The sequence below is a fragment of the Narcine bancroftii genome, chromosome 11 (genome assembly GCF_036971445.1).
Source record: "Narcine bancroftii isolate sNarBan1 chromosome 11, sNarBan1.hap1, whole genome shotgun sequence".
Classification (NCBI taxonomy): Eukaryota; Metazoa; Chordata; class Chondrichthyes; order Torpediniformes; family Narcinidae; genus Narcine; species Narcine bancroftii.
Window position 1 is genome coordinate 69,111,458 of NC_091479.1, and position 26,033 is coordinate 69,137,490.

General features: G+C 44.7%; 1 protein-coding gene across 7 annotated transcripts in view; it reads right to left on the reverse strand.

The window, feature by feature from the left end:
• LOC138745859 (transcription factor ETV6-like) overlaps positions 1-26,033 on the reverse strand; it is a 41,235-nt gene that overhangs the window by 11,876 nt on the left and 3,326 nt on the right. For 6 of the 7 annotated variants that reach the window (XM_069903278.1, XM_069903279.1, XM_069903275.1 and 3 more), the window contains exons 2-5: positions 19,595-19,718; positions 10,989-11,153; positions 5,031-5,162; positions 2,286-2,831 (exon numbers count right to left, since the gene is read on the reverse strand). In XM_069903278.1, coding sequence (XP_069759379.1) covers positions 2,286-2,831; positions 5,031-5,162; positions 10,989-11,153; positions 19,595-19,682 — 931 coding nt within the window. In that variant the 5' untranslated portion in view covers positions 19,683-19,718. The remainder of the gene's footprint in view (positions 1-2,285; positions 2,832-5,030; positions 5,163-10,988; positions 11,154-19,594; positions 19,719-26,033) is intronic. The other variant, XM_069903281.1, reaches the window with a different exon arrangement.

Genomic DNA, 26,033 nt, shown 5'->3' on the forward strand with positions numbered 1-26,033 from the left:
GGATTGACAAATTGGATGAAAGGACTGAGTGTCCTGCAGCCAAAGTTGCTAATGGTACAACAATAGGTGGGTTAGCAAGTTGTGAGGACGCAAGAAGCCTTCACAGGGACAGAAAGAGGTTAAGTAAGTCAGCAAGGTGTTGGCAGATGGAGTACAACAAATGAAAGCACAAAGTTATTCATCAAGAAAGGAAATTATTATTTAAATGGTACAGTGTTGTGGTTCTGGGGATCTGGTACTTGAGACAAAAAATTAGCACATTGATACAGTATTTAATGGAAAGTTGGCCTTTATTACAAGGGACATGGAGTTTTGGTGCAACTTTACAAGGAGTTAATAAAACTGCCCTTGGAGTAGTGCATATTTAAGGAAGAATGAGCTTGCATTGGATGCAGTGCAGAGAAGTTTCCATCAGGTTGATTCCAGGGAGAACGATTGATGCAAGAAAGATTGGAGCAAAGATGCTCTAAGAATGAGAGGTGATCTCATTGGCAAGATACTGAGAGCAAGTTACAGGGCAGATGTTACCTTCTACAGGGGTTCCCTAGAACTAGGGGCCACAAATTCAGAACAAGGGCTTTTAACATGCAGATGAGAAGGAATTTCTTTATTCAGATAGCCATGGAGGTGCGGAGACAGTTACTGAATAAGCAAACGTGTTCAAGGCCAAGATCGACAGATATTTAAACTAGAAGGGGCTCAAAGGGTAAGGGGATAGTGCCGAGAAAAAAAATCAGTAACGATCTTATCATAAAGGAAGCAGGGTTGAAGAGCTGCTCCTGTTTCTTGTGTTCTGTTAATTCAAGGTGCCCTTTTTTGCTTAGCTCTGGGTAAGGAAGGTCAACAGTGCTGCCATCAGTGCCATAATCAGCCTGGCATCAACCCAGTAACTTGCACACAAGTTCTCCATTGGTGGAAATAGACTGAAACTTGGCCTAGTAGGAGGCACTCACCCTGACTGCTGCTCTGCTTGAGAAGCGCCTAGTTAATGCATTCACTCAGGAGTTGACCAGATGAGGTGCTAAGGCTAAGTCTACAGAAGCTGAACCTGGAGAAGCATCACAAGGTTCTGTCCATAGATAAACAGGTCCTGTGAATCACAGACCAGGAAAGCCAAATAAAGTGGAGCAAAGCCAATTGCGAGCATGTGAGAATAACCCAAGGTGGCACAGTCAGGCATGGTAAGCATTCCTTGAGCCACCAGCTCCGAGCAGAGTATCACTCACAGTCACTGGCTCCAAGTTTCTCACTGTGCCTCGCTACTTGTGACAGTGAACAATTCACTTCTGGGGGAACCAGTGTTCCCCACTCCTACTCTGACTGATATTGAAGTCTGGCCCCAGTAGCTGCACATTCACTTGCTCCTCCTGTGTTTTCAGCTCCAAACGTGGCACTTGCCCCTCCTCTAGTCACAAAAGGACAGTTCGGGATCATTACAACGTGTCCCTCACGGCAGGTCTAAAAGAGAACCTGCAAAACTTGGAAAGCTGTATGAAGAGTGGAACTTGCGAGAGGCTCTGCAGGTGAGGCATCATCTGGAGAAACATTTGATGCCCCAGGTCAAAGACCTCTCCTCAGAACTGGGGAAGTGGTAAACCAGCTTGCTTTGAGTTGCTAAGAACCTTTTTTTTCCAGCTTCCATACCACCTGAAGTAATCCCTCACTAACCACAGAGGACCTCTGGCATCCTATGGCAGCGCAGATGTTAATAGAATCAGCTGAGAGGTGGTGAAGGGTTATCAATGAGCAATTGGTTTGGAGGGGTGGAGATAATGGGGGAAAGTGGAAGAAGTAAGGGCAGCGAGAAAGCAGTGTGAGATTTTTAAAAAAAGACAGTTATGGGAAATCAAACTAAAAGGTGAATATACAAAGTGGGGCTGGAGGATCAGGTGCCACCCATGGAGAGAAATGGCCAGTTAACATTTGGCTCGGGATCCTTTTTTGAGACTCCTGACCCAATACACAGACTATTTCTACCCATGGATGCTGGCTGACCCACCGAGGCTCTCCAGCTTCCCTTTTTCTCCAGAATTCCAGCAACTGCAGTTTCTTGTATTTCTAGAGAACTTAAATGACCTCAATAGGATGGGCAGAGCCTGTGGAGGGAGAGACAGATGTTTCTAGATCTGAACCAGCCTGTTCTGACACAAACACGAAGGCTGTTCCCTGAAATTGACCAGGTGAGTTGCAGCACATCTGAGCATGAGAGATCAGGTTATGCTCTTTAAATGTTAGGGCTATGGTGTAGTGATCCCATCACAAGATCATGGCTGAGTATAACCTACCTGCAATCCTTCCTATTGGCACCAGTGGCTCTTCCTGGGCTACCATGGGGACCATTAGATGATTCCTGTAGAGCATCTCCTCCTTATGCGAGAGATTTAAAGGCTTCTCCTTGTGTGGATTCTCCTCTGACAGTCTTGGCCTGAACTCCGATTGCTGCCTATTGTTAATGATAATCGGGTTCATCATGGAAGTAGGAATCAACTGGATGACACGAGAGATGTCTTGCGGTGAGCCATTTGGGTGTTGTGGGTTCAGGATCTGCTCGTTTCCCGAAGGGCAATGGTTTTCATCCACTGGGGAAATGGAAAGTCTTTGCTCCATATCTGGCGAGGAGCTGTGCGTGTTCTCCGCCTGTGACCGAGGGGTCTGGATCCTGTCCAACGGCGGAAGGAGGCTGTGTGAACTCTCCTGGTCCTGATTATCTCCTGGAGATAACCGGTGGTTATTGCGCACTGGGGATTGAAGCAATCGTTGCAGTGGTTCTGCCGAAGGCTGCATTCGATGGCCGACCTGATCCGAAGACCGCAAGTTTCTGTGCACCGAACCTACAGGAAGAAGAATTTATGCACACTAGCTTTAAAAGAAGGAAACTATCAAGTTCAGGAAACCACATACTCCCATTTCCACTTTCATTTCCTCTCCCTCAGAACTTCCTGTACTCAGCCTGTTACACACTGTGTTAACAAACTGGCTTCCGTCACTTGCTCTGGTTTCCTGTTACACCACTCAATGCTTTTCATAGTCCATGGAACTCATAGACTTTCTTTTCCTTGCTTGAAACTGCAATATTTCCATCTTAAAAGCTTCCCAGGTCCAGTTTCAGCTTTGCTAGCTGAATAGAATCCAATTTACCCTAACTTAATCTGTTCCTTGTCCTACTAAAAAATTGATTCCCATCACCTTGGAGTGCTTAGTGTCACTACAAATTCTATGATATTCTCAGATTTGCCCCCTCTGTCAAGATAACTCCTAGACCATAATCTCAACACACTGATTCTAAACCTTTCCCTCCAACACTCTCCCACTCTCACTCAGACCTCTCCTATTCAATAAAACACAGCATAAAATCTGTTAAAATGGATGTCTGCTTCCACTGGATACAATTCTAATATACATCATAGACAATAATCAACCTATTGTTCATTCTATCACCCCCATCTCTCTCCCTCCATACTTCATTTTTCCCCCACTCCCCATTCTTTTCATCACTTCCCTGTCTAAACCCCTCCCCATCAACCACTTCCCTCCCACCTCACTGTCCTTCTCACTCCCTCCCATCCACCTTCTGTCCTTCTCTCCCTCTCTCCTCACCCTGTCCCTCCATTCACCTTTCTTCCTCTCTCCTTCTCCCTTCCATCCATCCACCTTGTTCTCCTTTCTCCTTCTCTTTCCCTCCCCCTGCATGGTTAGCATAGCGGTTAGCGCAATACCTTTACAGCGCCAGTGATTAGGATCAGATCAAGGTTCAAATCCTGAGCTGTCAGTAAGGAGTTTGTATGCTCTCCCTATGCCTGCTTGGGGTTTTCCCGTGGGATCCAGTTCAAACCATACTGATGGCAAGGTTAATTGGGGAAAAATTTGGCAATACGGACTCATGGGCCAAAATGGCATGTAACAGTGCTGTATATACAAATTTAAAATTTCATCCATCCTCTTGAATCAATTTCTTTCTCATTCACTGGTTCCAATATTTTCACTAACATCAATCATCTCAATGACTCTTTCAACACAACCTAGCACAGGAGTGACCTGCTTTGGCTGAATGCTTGAGGCATCACCCTTCCCCTTCTTCCTGCTTCCCTTATTTGGAGCTGCTGCTATTGTCACGTGTTCTCAACGTGACCATTCTGCCACTGAGCCTCTCAGTGAAGCCTGACCTCTTCCAGGTTTCTGTGGGTTAGCTCTTCACCCTTGCACCAACTGGAGTCACAGCTGCAGCACTGAATGCAGCTCTGGTCAGCAATGGCAATCACTGCACTGAGAGGGTGCAGAGAAAATTCATCACGATGTTGCCTGGAGTGGAGACTTTCAGTTAAGAGGAGAGACTGGATTTGTTTTGTCTGGAGTGAAGTAGGTTGAAAAGGGTCCTGATCAAGGTCTACAAAATTATGAAGGTCAGAGAAACAGTAGATGCAGTTTCCCTGAGCCAAGTGGCGCAGTCAACAGAGGCTCTGACTTCCAGCTCTAGTGACCCATGTTAGATCCTGACCTCTGGTATTGTACATGTAGAGTTTATAGTCACGTTCACACCCCGCCCCCACCACCCACCCTGTGATGCTCTGATTTCCTCCCACATCCCAAAGACTTGTGAATTAGCAGGTTCACTGGCCCCATGCATTCAATTAAGTGGATAAACTACATGGGAATGTGAGAACAATTAGCTTGCAGTTGGTGTAAGTGGGTGAATGGTGATCAGCATGGACTCGGTGGGATTGCTTCCATGACTATATGGGTTATCTAAAACTAGAGGGTGTAGGTTTAAGATGAGGGGGAACTGCTAGATACTTTGAAGAGATCCAAGGAGCAATATTTTTACCAAGAGGATGCATGGATTCTAGACTACATTGCATGAGTAGGTAGAGGCAGACGCTCTCACAACATTAAAGAAATATCCAGACAACTACTGTAGTCACCAAGTGCTGGGAGATATATTAATGTCTATGGGTACTTGATGGTTAGCAGGGATATGGTGGGCTGAAGGGCCTGCTGTGGTGATCTCTGGCAGAAACTCTGTAAACACTTACTTTCCAAGTGATTGTGAAGGATGATTTCTGGTGGATTATTTGGGGTGTTCCCAGGCTGTAGAAACGGTGGGTACCAAACAGGTGAATCTCGCTGCTTCAGGATGTGATGAAGCAACTCGTAGAGGACATCTCCTGAGAGCACAAGGAACAAGCAACCATGAAGCTAATGGTAACAGTGAAGCAGGAGCAGAACAGCAAGAGGAGTGTCTGGGGAGGGATAACCAGATTAAGGGATGGAGAACAAGTTGAGAACAAAGCCAGTAGAGTGAGGCAGTAAAGATCACTGGCATTCAGAAGGGTCAAAACAGGGTAGAAATGGAAAGCAGCAGATGGAAAAGTCATGGGGTATGGATGACACTTTCCTTATTCTAATATATCCTAATTTATATCCTTATTTCAAAGCATCATCTTCCAAAGCGTGAGCTGCGATATCCCAAATTTAGATTTCTTTAATCCAACAATTCAAATTCTGTGGCTGTTACTTTGTGTAGTTTTAATTTGTTGATAGAACAGATAAACATTTTGCATAGCTTTGCAACAAGACTTTCATAATGGTGAATAACAAAGCATTTATTGTATAAAGATAGTTCTTTAGACTCTAATTACTTAAAAGTTGTCATAACAAAAGCAATAACTAAAGACTGATATAAAAATACAAAGATATATAGAGATACAAAAATATATGGAGAGATAAAAATTTAAAGAAAACTTTCTTATGCTCATGTTTCCTTCACATCTTGTAGAAAAAGGGCAAGTAGTTAGCCTGGGCGGATATTATGACTAATACATCATAGTCACTAAGGTAACACTACAAACAATAGTTGTCTTAAAGAGACAGGCACAAAATTAACTAAGAATCAAAAACTCAAGGTTTTAACCTTTACATGGGGCAAGGGAATGGAGGCAGCTGATGATCAAAGAGGCCAAAGGAAGAGCAGGGAAGGGAATACCAAGAATTGGGGGAAGCTTGTGAACAATAACTGCGGTGGGGGTAAAGAGCCAGCAAGTGGAAGGCAAGAATTTTGGAGGGGTAGATAGATTGGAGCATCAGAGATGGGTGGATAAAATCAGAGAGGAGGTGGTCAATGTAGAAAAGAGAGATAAACAAAATTTGAGGCATCAAGAGCAAAATGGTGCAGAACTTTTACAGATCCAAGGAAATACGCGAGTGGGGGAGGAGGTGGGGGGATGGGAAGGAAAACAAGTAGGCGGAGCCTAGAAACAGAGTTACAGGAAGCAAGTGGGAGCAAGAGAGGCAAAGAAGCAGAAGGGAAGAGTTTGGGAGCAGAGATTCACAGAAGGCTGAAGATTACAGAGGGGACAGGATCACGGGGGGGGTGGGTGGTTGGGGAGGTAGAAGAGGTGGGAACCCTTGGGTTGGATCAGAAGGGAGTTTGTTCAAGGGTCAAGTTTAAGGGAGGGTGATGCTGGACACAATGATCAGAAAGCAGGAAACAAGATAGGGCAGTGAGGGGACAAAGGGGAAAAAGATCACATGGGAGTGGGGGGGGGGTGAGGAACAAGGGGGCAGATCACAGTGGGGTGAAGGCTGTGGATGAGAAGCCTGAGGCAAAAGAGACAGAACAAGGAAGGTGGAGGGGTGATGAGATAATAGAGGAGAGGGTTCTTGTCGAAAGGGTTCTTGTCGAAAGGGTTCTTGTCGAAAGGGTTCTTGTCGAAAGGGTTCTTGTCGAAAGGGTTCTTGTCGAAAGGGTTCTTGTCGAAAGGGTTCTTGTCGAAAGGGTTCTTGTCGAAAGGGTTCTTGTCGAAAGGGTTCTTGTCGAAAGGGTTCTTGTCGAAAGGGTTCTTGTCGAAAGGGTTCTTGTCGAAAGGGTTCTTGTCGAAAGGGTTCTTGTCGAAAGGGTTCTTGTCGAAAGGGTTCTTGTCGAAAGGGTTCTTGTCGAAAGGGTTCTTGTCGAAAGGGTTCTTGTCGAAAGGGTTCTTGTCGAAAGGGTTCTTGTCGAAAGGGTTCTTGTCGAAAGGGTTCTTGTCGAAAGGGTTCTTGTCGAAAGGGTTCTTGTCGAAAGGGTTCTTGTCGAAAGGGTTCTTGTCGAAAGGGTTCTTGTCGAAAGGGTTCTTGTCGAAAGGGTTCTTGTCGAAAGGGTTCTTGTCGAAAGGGTTCTTGTCGAAAGGGTTCTTGTCGAAAGGGTTCTTGTCGAAAGGGTTCTTGTCGAAAGGGTTCTTGTCGAAAGGGTTCTTGTCGAAAGGGTTCTTGTCGAAAGGGTTCTTGTCGAAAGGGTTCTTGTCGAAAGGGTTCTTGTCGAAAGGGTTCTTGTCGAAAGGGTTCTTGTCGAAAGGGTTCTTGTCGAAAGGGTTCTTGTCGAAAGGGTTCTTGTCGAAAGGGTTCTTGTCGAAAGGGTTCTTGTCGAAAGGGTTCTTGTCGAAAGGGTTCTTGTCGAAAGGGTTCTTGTCGAAAGGGTTCTTGTCGAAAGGGTTCTTGTCGAAAGGGTTCTTGTCGAAAGGGTTCTTGTCGAAAGGGTTCTTGTCGAAAGGGTTCTTGTCGAAAGGGTTCTTGTCGAAAGGGTTCTTGTCGAAAGGGTTCTTGTCGAAAGGGTTCTTGTCGAAAGGGTTCTTGTCGAAAGGGTTCTTGTCGAAAGGGTTCTTGTCGAAAGGGTTCTTGTCGAAAGGGTTCTTGTCGAAAGGGTTCTTGTCGAAAGGGTTCTTGTCGAAAGGGTTCTTGTCGAAAGGGTTCTTGTCGAAAGGGTTCTTGTCGAAAGGGTTCTTGTCGAAAGGGTTCTTGTCGAAAGGGTTCTTGTCGAAAGGGTTCTTGTCGAAAGGGTTCTTGTCGAAAGGGTTCTTGTCGAAAGGGTTCTTGTCGAAAGGGTTCTTGTCGAAAGGGTTCTTGTCGAAAGGGTTCTTGTCGAAAGGGTTCTTGTCGAAAGGGTTCTTGTCGAAAGGGTTCTTGTCGAAAGGGTTCTTGTCGAAAGGGTTCTTGTCGAAAGGGTTCTTGTCGAAAGGGTTCTTGTCGAAAGGGTTCTTGTCGAAAGGGTTCTTGTCGAAAGGGTTCTTGTCGAAAGGGTTCTTGTCGAAAGGGTTCTTGTCGAAAGGGTTCTTGTCGAAAGGGTTCTTGTCGAAAGGGTTCTTGTCGAAAGGGTTCTTGTCGAAAGGGTTCTTGTCGAAAGGGTTCTTGTCGAAAGGGTTCTTGTCGAAAGGGTTCTTGTCGAAAGGGTTCTTGTCGAAAGGGTTCTTGTCGAAAGGGTTCTTGTCGAAAGGGTTCTTGTCGAAAGGGTTCTTGTCGAAAGGGTTCTTGTCGAAAGGGTTCTTGTCGAAAGGGTTCTTGTCGAAAGGGTTCTTGTCGAAAGGGTTCTTGTCGAAAGGGTTCTTGTCGAAAGGGTTCTTGTCGAAAGGGTTCTTGTCGAAAGGGTTCTTGTCGAAAGGGTTCTTGTCGAAAGGGTTCTTGTCGAAAGGGTTCTTGTCGAAAGGGTTCTTGTCGAAAGGGTTCTTGTCGAAAGGGTTCTTGTCGAAAGGGTTCTTGTCGAAAGGGTTCTTGTCGAAAGGGTTCTTGTCGAAAGGGTTCTTGTCGAAAGGGTTCTTGTCGAAAGGGTTCTTGTCGAAAGGGTTCTTGTCGAAAGGGTTCTTGTCGAAAGGGTTCTTGTCGAAAGGGTTCTTGTCGAAAGGGTTCTTGTCGAAAGGGTTCTTGTCGAAAGGGTTCTTGTCGAAAGGGTTCTTGTCGAAAGGGTTCTTGTCGAAAGGGTTCTTGTCGAAAGGGTTCTTGTCGAAAGGGTTCTTGTCGAAAGGGTTCTTGTCGAAAGGGTTCTTGTCGAAAGGGTTCTTGTCGAAAGGGTTCTTGTCGAAAGGGTTCTTGTCGAAAGGGTTCTTGTCGAAAGGGTTCTTGTCGAAAGGGTTCTTGTCGAAAGGGTTCTTGTCGAAAGGGTTCTTGTCGAAAGGGTTCTTGTCGAAAGGGTTCTTGTCGAAAGGGTTCTTGTCGAAAGGGTTCTTGTCGAAAGGGTTCTTGTCGAAAGGGTTCTTGTCGAAAGGGTTCTTGTCGAAAGGGTTCTTGTCGAAAGGGTTCTTGTCGAAAGGGTTCTTGTCGAAAGGGTTCTTGTCGAAAGGGTTCTTGTCGAAAGGGTTCTTGTCGAAAGGGTTCTTGTCGAAAGGGTTCTTGTCGAAAGGGTTCTTGTCGAAAGGGTTCTTGTCGAAAGGGTTCTTGTCGAAAGGGTTCTTGTCGAAAGGGTTCTTGTCGAAAGGGTTCTTGTCGAAAGGGTTCTTGTCGAAAGGGTTCTTGTCGAAAGGGTTCTTGTCGAAAGGGTTCTTGTCGAAAGGGTTCTTGTCGAAAGGGTTCTTGTCGAAAGGGTTCTTGTCGAAAGGGTTCTTGTCGAAAGGGTTCTTGTCGAAAGGGTTCTTGTCGAAAGGGTTCTTGTCGAAAGGGTTCTTGTCGAAAGGGTTCTTGTCGAAAGGGTTCTTGTCGAAAGGGTTCTTGTCGAAAGGGTGCCGGAGGGAAGGAAGAATATTAATGAAGAGGGAAACAAATGGACATCAGTCAGCAAATGGACAAAAGGGGAGCAGAGAGCCATTGGGTAGATAGCATAGAGCAGGGCAAGGGGCAAGCAAAAACAATGAGGGATGATCATAGGTGAGAAAGAGAAAAGGAGAAGGAAGGGAAAATTAGAAATGGGCATGCAACCTGTTTGGTCAGCGATCTGCCCACCAGCTCATACATTCATTCCTCCCACCACCAGTGCAGCATATCCCATCTGCAAAACACCCACCCCTCCTCCCAAGGCCGTGCCAACAGCACCCTCCATCGCAATACACAAAAGTGCTGGACAAACTCAGCAGGTCATTCAACATTAACAGGAGGTAAAAGGCAGTCAACGTTTCAGGCCTGAGCCCTTCTTCAGGAGTGCTGAAAATCAGGAAGAGGTCAGAATAAAAAGGTGGGGGGAGGTGCGGGGAGTGCACAGGTTAATAATTAAGAGGTAATGTTGGGTGCAGGTGGGAGGGCAGAAGAGAACAAAGCTGAGGCAATATGGGAGAGGGCAGAGGAAGGGGAGGGTGTGGGTGGCTGGAGGAAGGGAGACAGACAGGTGAAAGAAAATGAGAGACCCAGAGAGGGGGTTAATGGAAATTGAGGACTTCTGGTTGGGGACTGCTGAGGTGGAATACAAGATGTTGTTCCTCCAATTTGCGGGTGGTCTTAATTTGGCAGTGGATGAAGGCCATGGACAGAGATGTCAGTGTGGCAATGGTGTGTGGAATTAAAATGGTTGGCCACTGGGAGGTCCTTGCTGTTGCAGAGAACAGAGCAAAGGTGCTTGAGAGAACGATCGCCCAGTCTGCGTCCAGCCTCCCCAACATCCAGGAGACCACCAAGGACAAGGTCAGCAGTTGTAGGGGAACATCACTACTCGCAAGTTCCACCATAACTTACACATCATCCTGGATTGGAATATGTTGCCAGTTCTTCACCACTACTGGGTCAAAGCTCTGGAACTCTCACCCCAGCACTTGGGTGGGAGCACCTTCACCAGAAAAACTGCAGTGGCCCAAGGGGAATCAGGTATGGACAATGCAAGCCTCAGATCCGAGAAACCCAAATAATTAAACAGTGAAAAAGAGAGGAAGCCACCGAGAAAGCAGGGCACTTGAAAGAGAGGTAGCAGGAAGGGGCATGATTGAGACCTTGGGAGAGCAGTTGTGGAAGGGGCAGAGGTTCATCAAATGAGACGAGGTTGGAGAAATCGCAGGAGGAAACAGAAATATAAAGTGGGAGTGGTGCATGGGGGAAGAGGCAGGTTGACATGGATGATGCAATTTGGCAAGGAGGAGGAAGTAGTTGAAGATGCAGCTCAGAGATGGTGTGAGTTTGAGAGAGGAATCCTGTAACCACTGCCCCAAATCCCTCACAACTCCTTCCACCCCACCAGCCCATCTCTAGCCTTGACCATTCCTTGCCCCAGACAGTGAACTACTGGTGAATGACTTTTCTGGCAGTCATGTTGAAGGGAGGACTTTTACCTGAGTGTGGACACCGGTACCTGAAGTCCTCTTTGGTCAGCAGGCAGAGAGCTTTACCATTCATTTCAAACATGTCACAGTCCATCGTGTGCAGAGAGTATTCCTGCTCCGCCCATTTCAGCCACTGACCGACATCAAGCCTGCTCCAGAACACAGGCTGCAATCCTGCAGAGCGCAATCAGTGCCAGCCAATGAACACAGACACTCAAAACATGAAACAGCAGTCCACCCTACCACCCCGCTCCCCAAAGCCAGCAGAGTTAGCACATTGTAACATCATGCCCAATGGCTATCCCACACCTGAGTACAGCATGCAGTTCCAATTGCCACTCTACAGCAGGGATGTACACGCTCAGGAGAGGATGCAGAGGAGAATCATAGGGACATTGTGTGGGATGGAGCAGCTCAGTTATGAGAAGAGGGTGATTCTGTTTCCTCTAGAACGGGGGGGGGGGAAATGGGAGGGTTATGACAGAGGTGCACAGAATTGGGAGGGGAGACAGGAAGATTATTTTTATTTCTTTGGTGGGATGGTGTGTCTAAGGTAAGTTTATTAGAGACGAGAGGATTAGAGGAGATCTGAGGAGAACTTTTTCCCAGAGTGAGTGGTTGGCATCTGAACTGTACCTCAGAAAGGAGTGGAGGAAGAAGCCCTCTCCAAGTATATATCACTTTCTACAAGGTGTAGAGATGAATAGAATTTTGCAGGTATGGGAACAGATCTTTGCCACAGTACAGGTATAGGGACAGAATTTCCCCAAAGTCCAGATGTAGGAACAGAATTTCAACGATATGGGTGTAAGGGGTGATGAGGTATTGCAAAGAGAGTTCAGGATATTTGGCACTCATTTGAAGGACAGGACCCCCAGGGTTGTGATCTCAGGATTGCCATGGCACATACTTATGAGGTTAGAAATAGGAGAATAATGCAGCTTAATACGTGGCTAAAAGGAGATGGTGCAGGAGGGTTCACATTTCTGGATCATTGCGCTCTTTTCCAGGGAATGTAGGAATTGTACTGGCGGGACAGTTTGCATCTGAACTGGCGTGGGACTATTATCCTGGCAGGAAGGTTTGATAGTGCTGCTCCAGGGGATTTAAACTAGATTTGTGGGGGTTGGAAACCAGTGTACCATAGCAGATAGTGGAATTGGGGTTTGGAAAAAGATTGAGCTAAGACTGCATACAAAGATAGGAATCAAAAGGTTGTGCATGGTGAGAATAATGTTCTGAGTTGTATCTATTTAAATACAAGGACTATTGTAGGAAAGGCAGGCAAGGATACAGCATGGATTCACATGTGGAATTAATGATATTGTGGCCATTAATGAAAATTAGTTGCAGGAAATACAGGACTGACAGCTCAATGTTCCAGGGTTCCGTTGTTTCAGATGCAATGGAGTGTTAGAGTGAAAAGGGGAGGGGTGGCATTGCTCATCAGGGAAAATGTAACAGCAATGCTCAGACAGGACAGAATGGAAGCTTGTCTACTGAGGCTAGGGTGGAAATGAGGATTGGGCAAGGTATGACCACATTAATGGGAATATATTATAGACTGCTCAATTGTCAGAGAGAATTGGAGGTGCAAATGTGTAGAGAGATAGCAGACAGCTACAAGAAACATAAGCTGTCTTAGTAGGTGACTAACTTTCCACATATTGACTGGGACTCCCATGTTGTGAAAGGGCTGGATGGATTAATTTTGCCAAATGTGTTCAGGAAAGCTTTCTTAATCAATAATATAGAGGTATCAACTAGAGAGAGTCCTATTAGGGAATGAGACAGGACAGGAGACAAAAGTGTGTGTAAGGGAACACTTTGGGTCCATTCATAATGCCATTATGATGATAGGTCTGGTCCTCATGTTGAGATTCTCATTTGGAGAAAGGCCAATTTTGAGGAAATGAGAAAGGAACTAGAAAGCATGAATTGGGACAGGTTGTTTTCTGACAAGGATGTGCAAGGTAAGTGGAGGACCTTCAAAGGTAAAATATTGAGAATACAGAGTTCGTCTGTTCCTATCAGGATTAAAGACAAAGTTAACGGGCATAGGAAACCTTGGTCTTTGAAGGATATTGGGGATTTGGTTAAGAAGAAGAGGTGTATAGTAGATATAGGTAATAAGGAGTAAATGAAGTAATTGAGAGAATAAAAATGCAAGAAAAAAAAAATCAGGAGGGCCAAAAGAAGACATGACATTGCTTTGGCAGACAAGGTGAGGGAAAATCCCAAGGGCTTCACAGATATATTAAGAGCAAAAGGAAAGTAAGGGACAAAATTTATCTTCTTGAAGATCATAGTGGGCGGCTATGTATGGTGCCAAAAGAAATGGGTTTCTGCGTCTGTACTTACTAAGTAAATTGGCTATAGAAGCGAGGCAAACAGGCAGTGAGGTCATGGAACCCGAACATATTAAAGAAGGTTCTTGCTGTCTTAAGGCAAATAAAGGTGGATAAATCCCCAGTGCCTGACAAGATATTCCCTCAGACTTTGAGGGAGACTACAGAAGAAATTGCAGGGACCCTGGCAGATAAATTTAACATGTCCTTAGCCAAGGGAGAGGTGCCAGAGGATTGGAGGATAGCTCATGTTATTCCATTATTTTAAAAAGACTAAAATAATTCAGGAAATTACAGGCCGGTGACCTGATATCAGTAGTAGGCAAGTGATTGGAAGGTATTCTAAGAGATCAGATATACAAATATTTGGACAGACAGAGACTGATTAGGAATAGTCAATGTAACTTTGTGCACGGTAGGTCATGTTCAACCAATCTTAAAGAGTTTTTCAAAGAGGTTACAGAAAAGTTAATGGAGGAAAGGCAATGGATGTTGTCTACATGGACTTCAGTAAGGCTTTTGATAAGGTCCCGCATGGGAGGTTAGTCAGGTTCAGTCACTTGGTGTTCATAGTAAGGCAATAAATTGGATTTGACATTCGCTTTACGGGGGAAGCCAGAGAGTGGGAGTGGATGGTTGCCTTTCTGACTGGAGGACTATGACTAGTGGTGTGCCTCAAGGATTGGTGCTGGGTTCACTGTGGTTTTGTCATCTACTGTATATCAATGATCTGGATGATAATGTGGTAAAATGGATCAGCAAGTTTACAGATAACACTGTACGTGTAGTGGACAGTGAGCAAGACTTTCAAAGCTTGCAGGGAGATCTGGACCAAATGGAAAAATGGGCTGCAAAATTGCAGGTGGAATTTAATGCAGATAAATGTGAGTTGTTGCACTTTGAAAAGACAAACCAAGGTGGGGAGTGCATGGTAAATGGTATGGCATTGAAGAGTGCAGTGGAGCAGAGGGATTGGGAATGTGGTGTCACAGGTAAATAAGGTCATAAAGAGAGCTTTTGGCACATTGGCCTTCATTCCAGCTTTGGTAAGTGTATTTAAAAAGGGAGTGATGCGGGGACTCGGGCCACTGTTACCTCCTAGGTCCCAGGGTCCAGGATCAAGTTCACAGCATCTTGGGGGGGGGGGGGGGGGAGGGGTGTGCCAGGTGCCATGGTCTGTGTCAGAGCCAATGACGAAGACAGGAGTAGTGATGAGGTCCTGAAGAGGAAATATAGGGAGTTAGGAAAGAAATTAAAAAGCGACACCTCAAGAGTGGTAATTTTAGGATTGCTGCTTATTGCCACGTGCCAGAGAGGATAGGAATAGGAAGTTGTAGCAGATGAATGTGTAACTGAAGAGTTGGTGCAGGGAACAAGGGTTCAGATTTGTGGAAATAAAGATTTCTTCTGGGGAAGGTCTGACCTGTACAGAAAGGAAGAGCTGCATCTGAACTGAGGAAGGACCAATATCCTGGTGGGCAGATTTGCTAGAGCTGTTGGGGAGAGTTTAAACTTGTTTGGCAAGAGGGTGGGAACTAGAATGTGAGTGCACAGAATAGGGCAGAAGGTCAAAAGGATGATGCTATGTGTTTCGAGTTTGTGAGGAAGGACAGGGAGGGGACAAAATGTTATCGGAGCCAGTTAGAGGGTGGAAATGTATCATTTCAACACTAGGAATATTAGGAATAAAATGGATTAATTTAGAGCATGGATCAGTATGTGAAGCTACAATGTTGTGGCCATTACAGAGACTTGGTTGGAGGAAGGCAGGATTGGCAGGATTAGGTGTTTTAAAAGGAATAGCATGGGAGGGAGGTAAAATGGGTGGGGGGGGTGGGAAGAAGCATTACTGATCAGGGAGAGTATCATAGTTATGGAAAAAGAGGACACTATGGAAGGAGTGTCTACTGAGTCAGTGGGGGTGGAAATCAGAATTAGGAAGGGAGCAATCACTGTACGAGGAGCAGTCGATAGGCCCCCAAATAGCACTCGGGACACCGAAGAGCAGATAAGCAGGCAGATTTTGGAATGGTGCAGAAAATATGGGGTTGTTATTATGGGAAATATCAACTTCCCTAATATCAACTGGCACTTCCCAAATGCAGGAAGGAAAGTTGGGGTTGAATTTGTCTTGTGCATTCCAGCAGGAACCCTGACACAGTATGTGGACCAGTATGTGGGGAGGCCATACTGGATCTAATTCTGGGCAATGAACCTGGTCAGGTGGCAAACCTCTCAGTGGGTGAGCACTTTGGTGAGAATGACCACAACTCCCAGAGCTTTAGCATAGCTATGTACAAGGATAAAAGCAGACAAAATGAGAAAGTGTTTAATTGGAGAAGGGCTAATTACAATGGCATGAGACAGGAACTATCAAGAATAAATTGGAAACAGATGTTCAAAGGTGAAAGTACAGAACTAATGTGAAGGAAATTTAGGGACCACGTGCTGGGTTCAAGATAGGTTTGTTCCACTGGGACAGGGAAGTGTTGGTAGGAAAAGGGAACCATGGTCAACAAAACAGGTGTCGCAGCTAGTCAAGTGGAAGAAGAAAGCATACATTAGATATAGGAAACAGGAAGAACTCATGAGAAGGAGCTTAAGAAAGGACTTAGGAGAATTCGAAAGTGGCATGAGAAGGCCTTGGCGTATAGAATTAGAGAACCCAAAGGTGTTCTATGAGTATGTAAAGAACAGAAGGATGATAAAAATGAAGGTGGGTCTGCTAAAGGATAAAGTGGGCAACATGTGCCTGGAGATATAGGAGGTTGGGGAGGTCCTAAGTGAATACTTTGTTTCAGTATCCATAAGAGAAAAGGACCTTGATCAGTATGAGGTCAGAATAGAACAGGCTTGTGTGCTGGATAATGTTGAAATTAAAGAAGAGAAAATGTAAGATCTTCTTAAAAATATTAAGATTGGTAAGTCCCTGAGGTTGGATGCGATATACTTCAGCTTGCTGTGGGATGTGAGGGAAGAGTTTTTTGAAGAAGCAACAAAGGAAATTTATGTATAGGCTGGTAGATGTTGTGGATCTGTGATCTCTGTGGATTTTAGTAAATCCCCCATGAGAGACTCATTCAGAAAGTCATGAGGCATGGGCTCCATGAAAATTGGCTTGCATGTAGAAAGCAGAGAGTGGTAGTGGAAGGAAAGTATTCTGCCTGGAGATCAGTGACTAGTGAAGCTCTGCAGGGATCTGTTCTGGTACCCCTACTCTTTGTGATCTTTACAAATGACCTAGATGAAGAGGCAAGGTTGAGTCAGTAAGTTTGCGGATAATACAAAGGTTGGAGGAGTTGAGGATGGTGCTGAAGGTTGTCATATGTTACAAAAGGACATAGACAGGATACGGAGTTGGGCAGAAAAGTGGCAGGTGGATTTCAATCCGGATAAGTGTGACGGGATGCATTTTGGAAGGACAAACCAGAAGGCTGAGTACAGGGTTAATGGTCAGTTACTTAGTAGTGTGTATGAACAGAGGGACCTTGGGGTTCAAATCCATACATCCCTCAAAGTCACCATGCAGGTTGATAGGATAGTTAAGAAGGCCTATGGAATGTTGGGCTTCATTAACAGGGGGATTCAGTTCAAGAGTTGAGAGGTTATGTTGCAACACTAGAAATCTCTGGTGAGATCACATTTAAGAGTATTGTGTTCAGTTCTGTTCTGGTCACCTCATTATAGGAAGAATATGGAAGCTATGGAGAGGGTGCAGAGGAGATTTACCAGGATGTTGCCTGGATTGAAAAACAAGTATTCTAAGGCACGGTTAGCAGAGCTAGAACTTTTCTCTTTGGAGCTTAGAGGATGAGGGGAGACTGTGAGAGGCATAGATAGGGTGGAGAGGCAGCACCTGTTTTCCAGGGCAGGAAGAGCAAATACCAGAGGACATATGCACAAAGGGAATCAGGGGTGATCAGTCTTTATTTATTTCTTTATCTGACAGAGGGTGTTGTGGGTACCAGCAGAGAGTAGTGATAGTGTGGAACGAGCTGCCAGAAGAATTGGTAAATGCAGGCTCAATTTCGATATTTAAGAAAAAATGTGGAGAAGTACATGGATGGGAGGAGTACGAAGGGATATGGTCAGTGGGACTCGGCAGAAAAATAACTCACACAAAACTAGAAGGGCTGAGGGCCTGTTTCTGTACTGCAGTTTCCATGGTTCTATGGTCAAGGTATGGGAGCAGAACAAGATGTAGGATTAGACACACCAATGGTCAGCTTAGACACGTGCTGTACTCAATGACCACACAATCTTTCACAGAGGCTCCCAACTCATCTACTCCAACCCAACCCACATCAGCCCCTCGGACACAAAGTACCCTCAATACACTCATGTTTGCACACACACGTGCACACATACTACATGCAACCTTAAAAGAGCATAAATGCAGCACTGAGGAAGAACGTCCTCAGTACTAAAGAGTGAACTGATGTAAGGTAGACTATCATGGCAATGCAATAGATGGAGCCTATTATACTGACTGAAAAATGTTTACAGGCATAAAGAGGAGGGTAGAAAAGGTGAAACGAATTCCTTCATTTACAAAAACCATTTGGATAAGGCTTTACATTAAATAAGATCTCATGGGTGCAGCATTAGCAGAGAAAGAAGAAGGAAACCTTTGGAGTAAAATGTACAGCAATCAGATCCCAGATACTTATCATCTCTGTGAATGACTTTGAGTGTAAAGTAATGAGGTTTGCACAGAATAGGATAGCACACAGATGTCCAACAAGCAGACAAGAACTAAAGAGCGGAATGTAGGAAAACTCACTGCTGGAGGAAGGAAGGAATGTCAGAATATTGTTTAAACAGTAAAAAAAACAACAAACAATAGTGTGATCCTCAATTACACAAACCCACTAAAAATGCCAGTGAATTGGATGGGAAAAGGTACATTAGCCTTTAATGCAGAGGTGTTTGTCATTTGTCCTCAGCGATAGTGATAAGAGGTAGCAAGGCCGGCCAAGATTAAACTAATGCTCTGTCATGACTTGTACACACTACAACCTCGGTGTAAGGCTAGTGAATACAACACATGTCTAGTGAGAGGTTGATGGCTAAAGTCACATGAGTGACTTTGTCTTAGAGGGTACACCTCCCAAGCATGCCATCACACACTCAATTTGTGTGCCTTGTGGAATGACTTCAGGATGTCAGAAATTTAAAAAGCTAAAGGAACAAGGACAAGGCAATGATGCAGGATAGAGGAATGTGTTCTGGTACCTGGAGGTCTGTCAGGGAGGGGCAGAGCATGCTATGGAATGAGAACACCTCCAAACACAACATCATTATAAATTAGATGGTCACAGTCTTTTTTCCCCCAAGCTAGAGTCTAAATGTCGAAAGGACAATTGTAAAATTTACAAACATTTGGACAGGAACATGGATAGGAAAGGATTAGAAGGATATGGACCAAACACAGGTAAATGGAACAATCTTGGTCAGTATGGACAAGTTAGGCTGAAGGGGTCATCTCTGTGCTGTTTACTGGGTTTGTATCATTGAGGATCACACTATTGTTTGGTTTTTTTTAACTGTTTAAATTAGGGAAAACAATGAACTAAATGTACATAGTATTCATGACAAGATTAATGAATTATTACCATAATGAGAAACAAATAGGTGTGATCTAATAGCCATTAAGTGCAGTTACAAACAGAATTAAATATTGCAGAATTTTTTTTATTTAAAAAAAAATAGGCGAAATGGAACAGAGGGAGTATTCTTGACATAAAAGAATGAGATAAAGGCAGCAAAGGGAAGAGAGTTAGCTCATAAAATCCTGGAGTATAAACAGTTTGGATGAGGTGGACGTCCATCCTTCTAGCAACCATGCAAGGTTGAAGACTGGAAAATTTGAGATTTCAACAAAGGAGGATAGGGAAAGGGAAAGAATTGGTAAGTAGGCTTGAAAGAAACAAAATAAAAGCCTGTGAAAGCTTCCCTGGAAATGTAGCAGTGAGGAGAGGGACACAGAGGAAGAGAGACATGGGAGAAGAGAGGGAGAGGGTGGCGTTCAGAGATGTGAAGGATATTAAAAATGCTGGTTACTTGAGTGGGTAAATTGGCAGGAACAGAGAGGAGAAAGGGTGCAAGGAGTAGAAGATCGAGAGTGGAGAAGAGCAAGAAAAGTCAGGTAGAGGGATGGGAGGGTAAAAACAGAATGGGGAAATGACAGACTTTGAATTCATGGGCTAAAGAGAAATGAGCAAGGCATCTCCAACACCAAGGAACAATCCTTACAGGTTTACTTACGGAGGTAAGCAGGGAGATTGCTTGATCCATCAGCCGCACGTCTACTCTCGGAAGCAGCCCCATGCACGGAGCTGGGGAACGGAGGCATGGGGCTGACTGGGGGTGTGTAAGCGTTTCGCTCCTGCTGTGAAAACCAAATTTAACTTTGTCAATCACTGAAACATTGTTAAATGGAAATATTCCCCTCCTTCCAGCACACCATCAGCATATCTAGGTCCATCCCTTAAAAGTATGGAGGTGCGATACTTGTGGGCACACAAAATGTTCTCCGTATAACACTGGGGTACAGTACAGATGAGGGCAGGTCTGACATTGTATGATACTGGGGTACAGAAAGCATGTTGACATGTCTGACACTGCATATGCTGGGTTACAGTATTGGTGGTGGCACATCTATCACTGGGTAACACTGGGCTACAAAACTGGTGGTGTTAGGTATGTCACTGTTTAACAACGGGCAACAGTACTGATGGGGACAGGACTGTCACTGCCAGTTATTACTTTATACAGATGTATACCATTAATGAGTATTACCCTCTCACTACAGCATTCCTCCATCAGCCAGCTCCCCACCATGACTACCAGCCCCCCCACATCTCCATCGGGCACACAAAACTCAAAACGGTCAACCAGTTTACCTATCTCGGCTGCACCATTTCATCAGATGCAAGGATCGACAACGAGATAGACAACAGACTCGCCAAGGCAAATAGCGCCTTTGGAAGACTACACAAAAGAGTCTGGAAAAACAACCAACTGAAAAACCTCACAAAGATAAGCGTATACAGAGCCGTTGTCATACCCACACTCCTGTTCGGCTCCGAATCATGGGTCCTCTACCGGCACCACCTACGGCTCCTAGAACGCTTCCACCAGCGTTGTCTCCGCTCCATCCTCAACATCCATTGGAGCGCTTTCATCCCTAACGTCGAAGTACTCGAGATGGCAGAGGTCGACAGCATCGAGTCCACGCTGCTGAAGATCCAGCTGCGCTGGATGGGTCACGTCTCCAGAATGGAGGACCATCGCCTTCCCAAGATCGTGTTATATGGCGAGCTCTCCACTGGCCACCGTGACAGAGGTGCACCAAAGAAAAGGTACAAGGACTGCCTAAAGAAATCTCTTGGTGCCTGCCACATTGACCACTGCCAGTGGGCTGATAATGCCTCAAACCGTGCATCTTGGCGCCTCACAGTTTGGCGGGCAGCAACCTCCTTTGAAGACCGCAGAGCCCACCTCACTGACAAAAGGCAAAGGAGGAAAAACCCAACACCCAACCCCAACCAACCAATTTTCCCCTGCAACCGCTGCAATCGTGTCTGCCTGTCCCGCATCGGACTTGTCAGCCACAAACGAGCCTGCAGCTGACGTGGACTTTTTACCCCCTCCATAAATCTTCGTCCGCGAAGCCAAGCCAAAAGAAAGAACAGCATTCCTGTAGAGTTATGGGCCCCAACACAAGGGTAATATTCCGTCAGTATCTTGCACATTATGGGTTATTTCACTGTGATAGGAGCACATTATAATCCTGAAGGAACTTCAAATTTTCTTTCTGAAGATCATCATTGTCAAATGTGACTGCCAAATTTTACACAAAGTAGCTGCAATTAACCAATGTCAAGAAGACACAATACAAGGTGTTCATTGCAATTGAATTCATATTGTTCATTGCATTGGAATTAATGTTGATTGGCCTTTTAAACTGCAGTGAGAAAGATGTAGTCTTACTGAAATCCCTCTAGTTTAGACCAGGTCATGAGCAGACTCCAGAGACCCAAGCCCCCTGTCCCATTGACTGTACCTTCACAGATAGAAAAATTAGATCAGGACATTTAACCCAGGCTCTCATCTTTACAATTTTCCACCTATTTAAGAAGATAATTCTAATCTCAGTACCCTTTGGTCACCCTCCTCCACTAGCTAGCCAAATTTGTATATTGATATTCTTTACCTAGCTTCAACATAGCTATAGAAAAGGATAAAAACAGACAAAATGGAAAAGTGCTTAACTGGGGAAGGGTTAATTAGAAAAGGATGAGGCAGGAACTAGCAAGAGTAAATTGGAAACAGATGTTCAAGGGTGAATGCATGGAAGTAATGTGGAGGAAGTTTAGGGACCACTTGTGGAGGGTTCAAGATAGGTTTGTTCCACTGGGGCAGGATGGTTGGAAAAGGGAACCGTGGATGATGAAACTAGTCAGGAGGAAGAAGGAAGCAGACATTAAACATAGGAAGCAGGAAGCACTCACGATAAATATATGTTTGCCAGGAAAGAGTTTAAGAAAGGACTTAGGAGAGCTCGAAGGGAGCATGAGAAGGTTTGGCTTGTAGGATTAAGGAGAACCCCCAAGGCATTCTATACGTATGTGAAGAATAGAAGGATGACAATAGTGAAGGTAAAGGTAGGAAGATGTGCCAGGAGGCCGTGGAAATGGATGAGGGACCTTGATGATGGTGAGGACAATACGCGTGGGGTAAATGCTCTGGGGAATTTTGATATTGAGAAAGAGAATGTGTTGGAGAAGTTAAAATGCATTAGGACAGTTAAGTCCCCAAGGCTGACAGAATATTCCCCAGGCTGCTCCATGAGGCAAGGGAGGAGATTGCAGAGTCTCTGGCTAGGATCTTTGTAACCTCGTTATCCACATAAATGGTACAGGAGGATTAGAGAATGACAAACGTTGTCCCCTTGTTCAAAAAAGGTAGTAGGGAAGTCCAGGTAATTATAGACCAGTAAGCCTTATGTCTGTGGTGGCAAGCTGTTGGAAATTATTCTTAGAGATAGGATCTATGGGCATTTAGAGAATCATGGTCTGATCTGGGACAAGTCAGCATGACATATTGATGAGGGTAGTGTGGTGGGTGAGCTATCTGGATTTTAGTAAGGCATTTGACAAGGTTCCACATGGTAGGCTTATTAAAAAAGTCAGAAGGCATGGGATCCAGGGAAGTTTTAGAATTGGCTTGCCTGTAGAAAGCAGATTGTTGTGGTGGAGGGAGTGCATTCAGATTGGAGGGTTGTGTCTAGTGGAGTCCCTCAAGGATCGGTTCTGGCACCCCTTTGGATGAGGGGGTAGAAGGGTCACTTAGCAAGTTTATAAACAACACAAAGGTTAGTGGTATTGTGGATAGTGTTGAGGATTGTAGAAGATTGCAGAGGGACATTAATAGGATGCAGAGCTGGGCTGAGAAGTGGGAGATGGAGTTCAATCCGGAGAAGTGTGAGGTGGTACACTGTAAAAGGATAAACTCCAAGGCAGAGTTCAAAGTTAATGGCAGGATTCTTGGTCATGTGGAAGAGCAGAGGGATCTAGAGCTCCATGTCCACAAATCCCTGAAAGTTGCCTCACAGGTAGACAGGGTAGTTAAAAAAGCTTATGGGGTCTTAGCTTTCATAAGTCGAGGGATTGAGTTTAAGAGCCATGAGGTAATGTTGTAGCTCTACAAAACTGGTTAGATCACATTTGGAGTACTGTGTCCAATTCTGGTCGCCTTAGACATGGAAGTGTTGGAAGGGTGCAGAGAAAATTTACTAGGATACTTGGTTTTAGAGAGTATGCATTATGAGCAGAGATTAAAGCCCTAGCCCTTTGGATAGGATGATGAGAGGAGACGTGAGAGGTACACAAGATATTGAGGAATAGACAGAGTGGACACCAGGACCTCCTTCCCAGGGCACCACTGCTCAAGAGAGAATGGCTTTAAGGTAATGGGTGGAATGTTCAAGGGAGATATTAGAGGAAGGTTTTTTTTTACCCAGAGAGTGGTTGGTGCATGGAATGCATGACCTGGATCAGTGGTGGAGGCAGGTACATTGGTGAATTTCAAGAGACGACTAGACAGACATATGGAGGAATTTAAAGTGGAAGGTTATGTGGGAGACAGGGTCTAAAGGTCAGCACAATACTGTGGGCCAAAAGCCAGGTACTGTGCTGCACTATTCTCTGTTCGATTTATCTACCACTAACTCTGGAAGCAAATAGCTTCATAGCTCTCCGTAAGAATTCAGCTGCTTCTTCCAGATTTATCCATTTGATCTCATCAACTGGATTTCATCCTTTGAGAAGAACATGAAAGTAAAGATCAGACATTCCACTTGTTTTCCTGAATGGCTGGCACGACGAAAATGGGTATCTTGTCCAACTTATCAATTTCAGCAGGATCCAATGGAACTGTTTGTAGTTTTCTTTTTAAGACAAGGGGTGTTTACAGTTATCAAAGCTGAAGGAGACCCTCCAAATTGGGCTCAAGTTAGTAATTTATAGATATCCCTTACAGTAGGAAGCCCACAAAATAAAGATCTTTTAAATTCTGATATTATTCACTTTATTTTTACATGATAAAGCTGAGAATCCTAGCTTTGACATAATCTGAATCTGATCCATTTAACTATGCAAAGCAAAATTATATTTCACCTAATACCTTTAGCTCATTTCATCATATTAGTTACCAAAATGAATCAGCAATGTTCTCATACATGATTCCATCGCCATTTCCCTTCTTAATTTCAGCATTCCTAAGGAATTCCTTCAACAGCTCCCTGGTTCTGTCTCCTACCACCTTCTCATACAACCACCCACCTATGGCAACAAACACTCCTTCCAGATAGGGCAGTGATTCCCTTGCCATTCTTCTGGTGCACGCTGTAGCATTCAGAGTTCACAATGTGTTCTCCTCTATGATGGGGAAACCTTGCACTTGTTGCAGTTGTATCTGAGCTTCCAAGCACTCCCACCCTGATCTATATCTCTGACCTTATCAGGAAGGCCTGACGCAAGCTTGGGAAGCAGTGCCTTATCTTCTGTCTGAGGACAAGCAGCCTTTGGACTCAACAGCAAATTCAAACAAATTCTAATATTTAGGATTCCAGGAGAGTGTTAGGTGGCCAGTTCTGATAGAAGATTGTAATGGAAGATTCTAACCTGTTTTTTTTAAACTTGCAGCTCTGGGTTCTGCAAGGCTGAGAACCTGCTTGTGTTTTAGAATCAGCAGACATATGCTAAATTCTACCAAGGGGCCAGAGATGCTGTTATCTGACGAAAGGACATCTGTGTACCAAGAACATTTAATCTTCCTTCTTGTTTTGGTCACAGACTGTCAGAGGCCTAGCCTTGATGCAAAATAAACCATTGTATTCAAAGTGATAAACTGAAAATTATGTTATTCATTAGAAGCCTAGCATGCTAGCTTGCTTGCTTATCTTTCTTGCTGTGCTGGGAATAGGTGCTTGGGTAAGCAGTTTTTGGGTAATATAAGTCATGGTCCCGCTGCTGAAGTTTGAGACTCTCAGAGAGGTGGCAACATCTCTCAGCAAGAAGAAGAACTTCTGGAGTCCAGCCAACGTCCCGGTCAGGGGAGGTGGAGAAGCTGCTACCAGCGCCCTGACAACCTACTACAAGTGTGCAGTCGTTGCCTCGCTTCGGCAGTTGGGACCAGTCCAAGCGTTGATAAATATAGTTGGGAAGGGCTTGCATATTGTAGTGTGAAATCAGCTTTTGAATTTGTAATAAGCATTTGTATAAACTGAACTGCTCTTGGTGTGTGTGTCTATTTTCTTTTGATAGCTCAAACACTGTGACCAATCTAAAACGAACAAAATAAGAGGTATAAGTTTACCCAAGACAAAGATCAACAGCCAGCAACGCTGACTCCATGTTTCTCTCTCCTGACGCATTGAGTTTTTTTGTTACTTCAACTGTCCAGCAAGTGACATTCTGCATCTCATAGCGATTGCTCTTGCTCACCCCCTCTGTCTTTGTTCACTATTCTCTTCACAACCGACAACAGATCAACTGCAGTAACTCCTTCCTTCAGCTAGCAAGCACATCACTAGAATCACTCTTCAGAGACATCGCTGTCCCCTCTCCACCTCTCCCCCTTCTCTAGTACCTGTTCACTAACTTGCCCCTGTTCTGAAGAAAGGTCATCAACCTGAAATGTTAACTCACCCCACAGGTGGTGACTTACCTGAGTGTATATCCAGCCATTTCTACATTTTATTTTTTTCTTTCCCCCTACTGTTGTATTCCATTTGGCACATTTTAAACTTTTCCCATCATTTTATCCAAAGCTCTTTAGAATTTTTGTTGCCTTTAAAAATAACAATGTCTCAGACACTCGTTTCTGTGCAAATACGGACACCAGCAATCCCCCTGGCTCCTACTGCAATCATTGAACAAGATCACCAGATTCACTTCCAACCACTCTGAGAAACTACAGATTGCTTCCTCCATCCATCCTTCAAATCCAGACTCATAACAGGAGCAGGAGTCGGCCATCTGGCCTGCCAAGCCTACTCCACCATTCAATGGGACAAAGGTTAATCTGGCCATGGACTTACCCACCTGTTCCTTATAACCTTTATTCCCCCACTATTCACATAGACTTGAAGTATTGGGTCAGAATGGATCGTCAGTTACCTTGATCAACTACATGTCTT